Source organism: Lissotriton vulgaris, chromosome 5, assembly GCF_964263255.1.
Source record: "Lissotriton vulgaris chromosome 5, aLisVul1.2, whole genome shotgun sequence".
NCBI lineage: Eukaryota > Metazoa > Chordata > Amphibia > Caudata > Salamandridae > Lissotriton > Lissotriton vulgaris.
This window is the reverse complement of record NC_141693.1, coordinates 182,696,396-182,708,618: the sequence shown is the minus strand read 5'-3', so window position 1 is coordinate 182,708,618 and position 12,223 is coordinate 182,696,396. Positions and strand designations below refer to the sequence as shown.

The following is a 12,223-nucleotide window of genomic DNA, read 5'->3' as shown; positions in this document are numbered from 1 at the left end:
GGGCCCTCTGGCGCCAGGGACTCCGGAGTCAAAGACCCAGGATACCCAAACGGCTCCGCGGGGCCCAAAGGTGTGCCGGCGGTGTCAGGCTGCCCAAAGATATCGTGGAGGGCTTTGTAAAATGCACGAAGTTGGGCAGGGGACGTCCCAGCTCAAAAAAACGAGGGAGGGGTGGAGCAGTCCCTGAAGGAGGCACCGAAGACAGAACCTTAGAGCGACGACACTCCGGGTCCCGCGTTGCGTCAGCCGACTGACGGGGAGAAGGAGAAGAGCGTTGATGCTTCTTCGCCTTTTTCTTGTGCTTCGACTTATCCGAGGACTTTGAAGACTTGGAATGGGACGAGGTGTGGGGACTCCGCAACCAGTCTCGAGACCTTTCCCTCAAGCGAGACCGTGAGCGACATGAAGCCAACTGCCGGGCCTCCATGAGCTTTCGGGAACGCTCCAGCAAAGACTTTGGATTCGGCTGTCTGAGCATGACTTCAGGCCGTGGTCGAGCACCCGACACCAAAAGGCACACGAGGTGCAGGCCAGTCACAGACATCAGCTTGTGACAGGTCTCCCAGGGTTGGAAACTGGTCTGACGGTGGGGCATCCCTCGCGCACGTGACAAAACGTCAAAGTGAACAAGTAACTAAAGGTGTAGCTCTCTCCGTATCTGCGCTAGGCTGGCGCGGAAAAAGTTAGAACTGATGTCAGCACGCAGGGGCAGTGTCTAAGTAGGCACCGCGACGTCATCCGGCAACGGACACGGAGCGGACCGAGAGGACCGACGCCACCTCACGACGTGCAGGAGTACTGGTAAGAAAAAATTCACTGGATCTAGTCTGATGCCTGGAGGAAATTCTATGGTAAGGAACCTATAACTAACTGTCTCTTTAAGATAGTTATAAATTTTTGTGATTGACACAGAGCTAAAAAGTCGACATCTCTCTGATTGATCCATACCAGTGAAACACACATCCCTCCTACTTGATTACGGGCTGAAAAGTACACTGTTCCTTACCTGACCCGAGACTGAAGAATACTCAGTTCAGTATTTAACTCCTGACTTAAATGCACACGAGTATTCCAATTGACCTTCAGCTAAAATGTGCACAGCACCTCATTTGTTACATTGGTGAAAAGTGGTGCTTATCTATGGCTGAAAAATACACATTGGGCATACTTGCCCAATGTCTGAAGCATGCTTTCCTACTTTAGCATGGGCTTAAAGCACCTTGATCATTCCTTCAAACATGGGTGAAGAGCCAAAAACGTCAGACATTACCCACAGCAAAAAAGTGCCTAACTACCAATACGACCAATCACTGAAAATTACGTACTTGTCACATGGCTTTAAGGTACACAGATCGTGCTTGACCTAAAGCTGAAAACTACATAGCTGCTTATTTGGGTTTTGCTGAAAAATGCACAGCTGCTAAGTTGATCCATTGGAAGAACTACACAAATCCCTTTCTTACCAAGGTTTAGAAAGTGCACAGATCCTTAATTAGAGAGCAGTCCACTACAACAGCTCAAGGGGCTGATCGCTGCTCAGAAATTTGCAGGTCACAGATTCAAATGCTGGCAGGACTGATTTAACCCCTTCCATGCTGATGACGGCCCCCATCCGTCATGCATTACAGTGCTCGTGTGCTGATGACGGCTGGGGGCCGTCATAAAGCCATTGATTCTTTAAAAGTCTAGCACACGAGGAAAATCGGCCCAGCATGGAAGGGGTTAACATCTCACCCTTCCAAAGTTGATGAACATGAGTTGGGTAATAACAACTCATAATTCAGCAGTTAAAGACAATTCTGCTAATGCTGTTTGCTATACAAATAGTAACTATTGATGTCTGGCAGAGGCCCTCGCATGATGCAAGGCTGACAAGCACACACCTCTCTTCCTGATTCTGGTCTGTAAAGCCCTAAGTTCCGCTTGACAAGAGGTTGAAATAAAGCACAGATCTAGATCGTTCAGAGCTGAAAAGCACCTAATGATTTCAAGTACAGCGTTCCTGCTCTACTGAAGGCATACAGTCACAAAGCACAATGCTGTACCCAGGATCTCAAAGCCCTCGTCCCCTCTGTTGAGCAATAACTGCAAACCTTGTGCACTCTTATGAACAATAACACATGAAAATATGGTTCGCTGAGCATCAACGAACCAACAGTATTGCAAACAGCCCTATAACGCAAATGCTCTCACAGTCCTTTGTAAGAAAACAACAAAGAGAACAAAAACAAGGAGAAGCATAAGAAAATAAGGAAAAGGCAAAACAAAAGTGATTATAGATCCTTCCTCCAGGACTTAAAGCTGAAGGGAAGGTTTTAGGCAAAAGAAACCAACATCTGAGTGCGAAAATATAGACCACAGGCAACAAACTGAATTGTCTCTGGAGATCAATATTAAGAGCAATTGTTATTAGAATTATCACTATTGATATTTATGATCTAATAACAAACCATACCTTACACTCTATAATCATCATAAATAAATTAGTTTATTATGTAACTGAAAGGTATTCCTCATCAGGCAGGTTTCCTCCTCCCCACAAGTTTGACCTGTCACTCGCAGCATCTCTAGAGGTCTATCTTCACAGGCTCTGTATACTGTGTCATTGCTCCGCTAGTGTAAAGCTCACCTTGGGCCCTGGCCCATGATTGGGGCCTGCCTCATCCCCATGGGACTATGGACCGGAGGAGTTCAGTCTGTCTTGCTCCTTTTTCACCAATAAATCACAGGCAGAGTTCAGAACTGAGTCCCTGTCTTGAAGCGGGCCTGTTTATAACTGCCCCCACCTGTGCTCCCTTGGGATTCCATGAAGATTACACTTTGGTATGTCACAAACACATCAAAAATGAGCCCTTTACATTAGAGGATAGTACTTTCCTAGAGCATTTTTCACAGTACGGTTCAGACAGAAAAATATATCCTGGATCATAATGCTGTATGAAGTCCTAATGAAAAATGTGAAAATCAAATCAACAAACGTATAAAATGTCTTAAACACAATAGGGGACCAATCTGTCATACCACTGACGATCGTGTCTTTGCTGTTACTGGGAAACGAACATGCACGAATATTGGGGTAATAACAGAGGCTCAAGCATTTTCAAGGAAAAATATATTGTTAACTCGGGTACAACAAAGGATAGTGGTGCCTGGCTGCACACACTTGAAGGGTTTTTTTCTCCCTACTTCAGGCATCAAGATTAACTGCTCACAGACAGAGATATTCCTGAGGTGTGATGTAGGAAGGTACAGCAGCCCGGGATCAAGGATACTACAACTTGGGTGTACCAGTCAACACACTCGGAAAACACATTAAAAGTTTTTATCATCATAAACTGAAGAAATGGGACAAACCCAACCCACTGTGGTTGGTTGTGGATGAGCCAGTTAGCACTAATGGTAACACTGCATGAATAAAAAAAACACCCCATCGTACATCATAAGTAGGGTGTTTGCTGGTGTAGATAAGATAATGAAAAACGTTGTGCAGTAAGAGCACAGAGGTTGTATTTTTGGTTTTTGCAAAGGCTTTGTGAAAAAGGATTTTCACAATCCTCAATATGGGTAGTTGAGTTTCAATATGCATTAGATTATTTTAACCAAATTATAAAATACCAGCAGAGCTACTTATAGCAAGGCTGTAAATTCATGTAAGCTACATTTGTGTGTGAAATTAGACTATGTTGGATTAGAAGAGACTGATGTTGTCTAGAGTGATATAGTAAGATGTGCATAGATGGGGAGGGTAATTTAGTAGGGAGTTGTGGAAATGGTGAATTTGAAACCCTATCTAGTAACTGGAGAACATAGTTCCTTCTGTGATAGCAGAGGTGTTGGAAGATCTGTGAAGCAGACGACAGGAGGAAGATATGCAAGGAAAATGGATTCTGCTAGCAGTAATGGAGATGGCTATGCACAGGAAGCATTTGAGAAATAAATGTAATTGACAGAAGTCTTACAGAGGGGTTCAGTGTTCTGGATGGTGAGAACTAAATAACATTGAATAAACAATGGAGTGGTAGAATACAGACAAATGTATGAAGGACAGATGCAAAGTAGAAGACCCATTTGTCAAAATACATAAGTCCTCTTGACAGACTTAAGCTTGTGAAGAGATAGGTATGTGTGAATATCACCTGGCATGCGGAGGAAGTAATTAGGCAGTATGTCTTACAAAGAGGTTATGCAGAATCTCTTTGTCTGTTTTTTTGTGTTTGATTTTAAAACCTATGTGTACACAGAACAAAGCAAAAGCTGAAAGCCCACGACATCCAACTGTATGCCACTGAAAAATGTAAGGCAGAAAGGAAAAACAATTCTCAAAGGATATTCGCTTTTTCCTGAGACAAAACTTTGAACGGACAGAGTAAAAAACTGTGGGCACAAAGATTCAGCTCCATGTAGCTGGTATGCAAGAATCTAAGATGGTGATGGGGAATAAATTCACTGGACAGTCCTATCAGCTGAAAATCTCAAGCAGGCAAATTTCCACATCCTAAAGCATGCTGCAGATCCCCCATAAATGTACCTGGAGGCCTGGGAAGAATGCAAGAAGTGAATCCATCCAGCTGCGAACACTGACGGTTGGATTCTGCATGTGAACATTAAGCAATAGCGGAGGCTGGCTGATGTACTTCATGATGGAGGAGTAGTGCTAGAAAGCAAGGGAATAAAATAGGGCACAAGAACAAATTGAAAGCTGGAAATTAAATTCAAAATCTTTTTAGTATTTTCTCCAAAACATCTGGTTAGAAAGCAAGAAAAGATCTGTCAAACGTGCTCTCAATAGATTAATAGAACGCCAACGTAGTAAGGCTTTTTTTCTCCTTATACTAACTTTAAAGTTAATGATGTAAAGTCAAAGGTAGCACACATACTGCATTAAATCTTTCCAGGTAAGTATCGTCTCCAAGAAGGATATAGGCTTTCATCAAGTACTCATAGTAGGAGTCAATTCCTGCCCCAACGCCGCTATCTAGAAAAGATAAGAAGAGAATCCATGAACAATGCCTCACGCTCCACGTTCGAGTTTCACATCAAGTCCATTTACATTGGCCTTCAAATAGACATCTAGGCCCTCTAGAAAATATCAAGGCACAAAATGTCCTCCAATAAAGACAGCTCCTCCTATACTGCTCTACACTAGTATTGTGCCTTACTGCATCATAGTAAAAATGCCAAACATCCTATACGGACTTCAAATTTTATAATTACGATTCGTGTCTATCATTTTATACAGCACTTTTGTCAGTTCCATGCTCTTCAAAATAGCAGGTTTTACTATTAGCTGATTTAATGATACTCAAATGACATGACCTTGAAAGGATGGAAAGCTTTGGTAGCTTCTTGGGAACCAAAATCTTGACCTTCATTGCAGATTTCACCCATGGACATTAGCTTGCTTAGTGAGTGTGTGACATGACCTGCCACATCGCTTCCATCATATGTTCAATTATGTTCCTACACAATTGTTAGAAAACTCAGTACTGTCAATGTCATACTTGTTGCTATTCTGCAAGTCACAGAATATGTGACCAAGCCTCGCCAACATAATCAATCTTGGTATCCTGCCCTCCAGTACTTCCACATCACTTCTAGTCTTGATCGTTTCACATACGGTGAAAGTAGCACACACACTGCAAAAAGGATTTTAACTCTATACTTGCACCAGTTATGGTTAAAACATCACACTGCACTCTAAATGAAGATATTTAGAGGCATAATTGATGATAAATGTCAGCCCAGCAGTATTAGGTAAATGCATCCAACACACAATGCTGCCCATCATATTATTTATTGAAAACAAATAAGAGAATATAAAATTAAGATGAAATGTCCACTACTAAAGCTAATACCACTTGGTGTATATTCTTTAGATTTGTAGTTCATTTTCATCCATATGACCATTAACGATGGTGTAGAGAGATTCCATTTCCAAACAAAATAAAACAAAAAAGTTAAACAATGATTTCAGTCTCATTTTCGTTTTCACTTACCCCTTCGGATCCAGTCTCCGTTGTGAATGTTAATGACTGTTCCTACAAGGTTATTTCCCTTCTGTCGCTTTTCCCATAGGACATCTAGAGCCCTCCGTGCATGGTCCTAAGTGAGGAGGAAGCAGAAAGACTTTGTAGCTTCCAGACATCAAAGCACATCACAAACAATCCTAAGACACCAGCTTGATTGTTGAAAAGTGCTCACTGTTTCCCATCATGAAACAAGAGCCACTTTATTGTGAATCACGGTCATATCCTGAACAACATAAACCAAAGGCAAGAAGTAGCCATTTCACATTCTCTGTGGGAGGAATGGTCTCCTCACCTCCAGCGAAAGCATCATCACTTTCTGTTTAGCATATTTCACTGTATCTTTTCCCATGTCATGGAACGCAAGAATAACACTCAGGCCCTGGGTATTCCAATACCGCTTTCCTCCCACCTTCTGTTGGGAATTTGGGATTTACTTTTCTTTAAGAGGCGATGGTGCTTTAACTAGGATTACAATAGATGGCCAGCACGACAATGGTGTAAAGGGTTTTGAAGGGTTGGTACCAATGTAATGACCATGTACCGACCCAATCACTATAGATAGTGGCAAGCATAACTCATACCAGATGTTGGGCAACAGTGTCTTCGTCTTACTCGGATTTTGCCGAATTTTTGAACAACATGTGCAATCCTGTAAAAGTCTGTGCTCGGCTCAATAATGGAGGATTATTCACCTTCTATTTGATATTCCAGTAGCTGTAAAAGATCTTAAGTACAATTTCATACTAGGTGCAGTAAGAACATCACCTAGTATATAGGAACTCCAAGAGCAACACCTCACCTGCTGAAGCTCTAAGAGCCGCACATCACTTTCAGAAGCCACAATACCAATGCCTTGCTTGTAGGAGCTCCTGGAGAGAACAGAGTCAGTCTGAGGTTCTCTGAGTGCATCACCTCACCTGTAAGAGCTCCGAGAATATTACCTCACTTAAAGTAGCACTAAGAGAGCTGCCACATTGGCAGAAGCTCTGACAGCCACACCTCATCAGCAGACACTCAAGAGATCTTCACTCCATCTGTAGGCGCTCAGAAAGCATTGCTTATAGGAGCTCAAAGTGAGCCACCTTACCTACAGGAGCTCAGCTCAAAGAGCACCAGATCAACTCTTGGTGCACTAAGCTTCACTAGGAGAAGCAGTTCAGAGGGTGTAATTACCTGGAGTAACTCCATAAAAGCCAGCATCAAATGTGGGTGCTCCGAGCATATCACCTCACCCGCAAGAGCTCTGCAGCAGTGCCCTGCCCTTGAGAAGCCCTGGAAGTGTTAGGTGAACTGCAGGTCCTCTACAATAGTCACCTCACATGATGGAGTAAAGAAACACTGAAATTAACTATTGGGGGGGCTTAGGGGAGCTCACGAAATCTCACCTCAAAAACCATGTCCTGCGTCAGGCGGCTGAGAGCAGCAAACTCCAAAATCATGGTCCCCGCACAGGCCGTGCAGGTATCAGACTCAGTACCTGTGCGGGAATTCGGGCCAAAAACACCATACTTCAGGTTCACCTGGGTAGGAAAACATTTGAATGTTCGGTCAATTCACAGTTCAGAGCGCACAATGCAGCAATGATTCTCATTCTCCTTATCTAATCATTGTCTTTAATTCAATAGGATACAATTTCTAGCATCATTCTTCACATTCAAATTATCTTGAAGTTTCTCTTTGATAGAAAAACATAGGCAACATGATCCCTATGGCTGTAATAATTTGATAGAGACTTTTGGACCATGGGAGGCCCTTGTGCGGAAGCTTGAAGTTTTAACTCCAACAATTCTTTGCTTAATTAAAGGGTGCAAGTCAAGCGATTGGAGGCTCCGACTACACAGTATTAAACAAGGTTCAAATGAAGCCACTTACCCTGGGATATGGAAGCCCACTGGTAGTGTTAAAAGCTGGTAAGAGCCGATATCCTATATCTGTCGCAAGATCAAGAAGCTCCCCTTCATACCATTGCATATGCTGTCCTCGCTCTTTCAACATCTTTGCCATAACGTGCCCGCCCAGCAGGCCTCTGTAAGACAGAATAGAGTGAAGGACCGGCAGGCTGCGATATGACAGGACATACACCCCAAACCTCAAGATAGACAGTGCAGGTGTTTCATCTCATCAGTCTGAAAGTAGACTTACAAGAGAGGTGTTTACAGGAAAAAGAAATGTAGTATAAAACAACTGCCTTCAAGAATGCATAAGTAACAAGTAAACTAAATAACATGTCAAGATAAGAATAGGATTATCTAAAAATGATGTCCGGTAATGACTGATGAAAAGACAATGCTGGCAAATGTCTGTGAGGAGAAGAATTAAGAGACATAAGTGAGAAACGTGAAGAGAAAACAAAAGCTCGCAAGAAGGGGGCTATTGGCAGGGATGAAGAGGTGCACCACCACTGAAGAGAATGATAGCAAAAGCAGATTACAGTATATTAGAGCTAAGAAAGTGCAAAAGGATGGTGAAAAACAAAAGGATGAAGAAGAAAAGGGAAGATACTCATACAAATAAATTGTAAGGCTCAATGACATGAGGGAAAAATTCTCAGAATTAAATCCCAAATGGGAGGGTCAATAAAAAGCATGTTTTTCTATAGGGAAATGAAATATAAGAACAGAGATTTCTAAATAATGTGTGCATTGTTTTTATGATGAACCTCACTTATAGATTGTCATATGACAGGCTGACTGGTGTAGGACACATCTGTATATTAACTCTCAAAGAGAAGACCCACATACACCAATTAGAGCTGTGTAGAAAGACATAAATAACATTCAAAAACTAGAATAATCTGTTTTTTTAAAGCAGAATTAAAGAGTTGGAACAAAGAAGCACATTGAAGACAAACTAGAATTTCAAAAGTGTACAGAAAGAGGTGATCAAGAGTTCCTCCAAGAATTTGCATCTTACACTTAAGTACATCTAGAGAAGCAGAGATGTATCTATGTATGCAGTGTTTATATATCCGGGGTGTAAGTAAACGCAGTATAACGCAATATAACTTTGGGAGAATACAGGGTGAGGGTACAATTCAACATTGTGTACAACTGTACGTCAGTGTTTACATTTTGAAGAAGGGTTGAGGTTGGTAGATCGAGTGGCTTTAATGCATGTCAATTAAATACTGATTAGAGAGAGGAAAGTCTTTGTTCCTTTCTAAAGCAAGTGATTGTGAGAGCCTGGTGCAAGGACGAATGTTGTTCCAGATTCTATGAATGTATACAGAGAATGCTTGGCTTCTAATTTCAAACTTGTTCATATAGTATCTCTTTGTGTGAAGGAGGCCCACAGTAGTTAGTAAACATGCATGCTTGCAATATATAGTTTTTCAGCTATTCCAGAATGTTTTAAATGTGGTTCAAGTCTGAAGGGGCTGCCAATGGGATTTTCAGTCCATTGCAAGGACAGGCAGCAAAAATGAAGGATTCCTCCTCGGTAAAGACGGAGGAGGAGAAGGAAAGCCAATGAGCAGGGCACTGTCTTGATCCAGGAGCAAGAGGATCAGAACTTGGCCAGCCTTTCTAAAGTTAGCATCAGTCAAGTAGGGTTTCGCTTTTTCTGTGTCAGCACAACTCGGTTGTCTTGGATCCTTAGGAATCAGGGGTGAACACAAGTCATTTAGGGCCCGATGTAGGTAAACTCCAATTTACCACTTCTTAAATACCGAATCATACCGATTCGGTATTTAAGAAGTGGTAAATTGGAGGGGGGGAGATGTGGGTATTTCAGAATCGGTAAATAACGAATCTGTAAGATTCGGTATTTACCGATTCTGTAAATACCGAATCGGTATCCCCCATTGATTCCTATGGGCCTTGAAGCCCATAGGAATCAATGTGCATTACCGAATCGGTATTTACCGATTCGGTAATTACCGATTTCTGCAAGGGTGCAGGGGGTGTCACTTTGACACCCTCTAGCACCCCCAATACTGGCTTGTGTGCCATGTGGCACACAGACATGCCCTAAGGGCATGTCTGTCTGTCACATGGCATAGGTGTGCATGCACACATGTGCATGCACACCTCGATTCGGTATTTTAACACCCAATTGGATTGGGTGTTAAAATACCGAATCTGAAGGGCCTGTGGGACTGAAAGTAGTCCCACCTACATCCCGATTTTTTACAATCGGTAAACTTACCGATTCGGTATTTTTCCGATTCGGTAATTTTACCGAATCAGTAAAATACCGAATCGGAGAAAAAAAGGTCCCCTACATCTCAAAAGGCCAAATACCGGTCGGAAACGGTCGAATTCGGCCGTTTCCGACCGGTATTGGCCACCTACATCGGCCCTCAGTGTTTGCTTCATGTTGGATAGGCAATGTTAGCTCTCTGCTTGTTTGCTTCAGTTTGCAGAAAGTGGGGATTTGGATTGGGCAGAGTTGAGAAGTAGGTGGATGCCTAAAATCCATTTCTGAAAGAGGGTACGGCAGGGCAAGTTCTCCAATGCGGTTCATAACAGAAACATTCATGTACAGTAGGAGGTCATCAGCTGATTGACGGATGGATGGATTTTGAGGTCATCACATGGATGATGGAGGCATATGATCCCTGGGGCACTTCACAGTGGGGTGTTGGTATCCATTTAGTTTAGGTGATGTTTAATATATACGAGGCAAGTCTTGAAGTATTGTAACTTTCCACGGGTTCCACTGCTTTTCATGAAGCAATGACCCTCAGGTCTCTTCATATTCCACACATTAATGCCTCTTTCTACAAATATAGTAGTTAATTCACACCACAGTAAAAATATCCCTAGGATCGATTTTGGCCATAAACTGCTATGAACATTAGGCTGTATCTCATCTCAGGAACAAAGTTCTATCTATAACCTGCATTCACAAATAAGACTGTATTGATTTATCTGCTAAGGACTGGTCTAATAGCTGCCAAGACTGCAGTAGCCATTATTAACCTTAATATCTCATCAATCAATATATTTCAGGGCATGGAACTCAGAGAGCAACTATGTCCCTAATGTGCTGCCATACATCAGGCTTATTTTTAAGTCGAGCTTTCGAGACCTCTTGTATATACTTTAGTATATACTTATATGTGCAAGTAATTTGTGGGCTCTGGAGATCAGCCCTAGGACTGGTCTGCTTCAGCTTAGGGACTTTTTCTTCTGCTCAACTGCCTCTATTTAACGGTACTGATAGAAAACGACCAGAAGAGGTCAGTAAAATACCAGAATTGCTTTCTGCTTGTTCAACTGCCTCTATTTAACTGTCTTGAAAGAAAACGACCAGCAGAGGTCAAAAATACTAGAATCACTTTAGCATTCTCTAGATTCCCTTCCATAGAAATGGTCTTCCACGAGCACCCGTGGACAATTATATATTTTTACAAATCTTGTATTTTTAGTGATATGACCACCGAAGGCCCTGATTTTATATTAAAAACAGAGCTTTGGACTATACCTTTTCCCGCTGAAAGGCAATATTTCTCTCCATGTGTTCCCATACCTGGCATGTCACGCAGTTTGGTGCTTCCTTTCCCACCACGTTAAAGAACAGTAGATGCTTCAGCACCCAGGCTAATGTGCTGCATAGCTAAATGCATATAGGGTCCAAAAGGAGAGACAGATTGCATTGCAAATGCTATTTTGGTAACCCATCTGGCTAGAAGTGCACCATACTGTAACCTCCACTCAGACCTGCACCTCAACATAATAAGACAGCCTTTCCCCCATGTGAAATCCGCAGTTCCAAAATTAGTATGAACAGGAGCTAGTGGACTCATGTGGTCTATATAGGGTGATGTTAATTGAAAGCGAACTTTTTCAATTGTTTTTTGGCAGGAGATGCTCTCCGTCATGTGCCGAGCCTTTCCAGCACATGCGCAACTAGAGATGCTTACAACAACCCTTATTTTTCTAAACCGATGGATACATTAATAAAAGATTATATAAAGTTTTCCTGGTGGCAGATAAATTTACCTGCAATTAAAAGATATCTGTAATATTTATGAAATGTATTATTTTGTAATTGGTTTTGCAATTCCCTGCTCCTAAACTATATTTTGTCAGATGAAAAAAATATAACTATTTCACTATGCATAAATACACGTCGTGGTGTTCCAGCTGTCATCCTGATGATGAGTCATGAGAACTTCTGGATCCATTTGAATTGTATTGTGTTTTAACATTTATATAGTGCTTGCTACCCTATGTGGAGGCTGAAGTGCT

At 42.1% G+C, this 12,223-nt stretch overlaps 1 protein-coding gene across 1 annotated transcript in view; it reads right to left on the bottom strand.

Annotated features, from left to right (window-relative positions):
• LOC147710431 (ER degradation-enhancing alpha-mannosidase-like protein 3) overlaps window positions 1-12,223 on the bottom strand; it is a 353,737-nt gene that overhangs the window by 188,470 nt on the left and 153,044 nt on the right. Inside the window, exons 6-10 of the mRNA XM_086921118.1 lie at window positions 7,902-8,055; window positions 7,415-7,549; window positions 5,997-6,102; window positions 4,878-4,975; window positions 4,529-4,654 (exon numbers count right to left, since the gene is read on the bottom strand). Of these exons, the coding sequence (XP_086777244.1) occupies window positions 4,529-4,654; window positions 4,878-4,975; window positions 5,997-6,102; window positions 7,415-7,549; window positions 7,902-8,055 (619 nt within the window). The remainder of the gene's footprint in view (window positions 1-4,528; window positions 4,655-4,877; window positions 4,976-5,996; window positions 6,103-7,414; window positions 7,550-7,901; window positions 8,056-12,223) is intronic.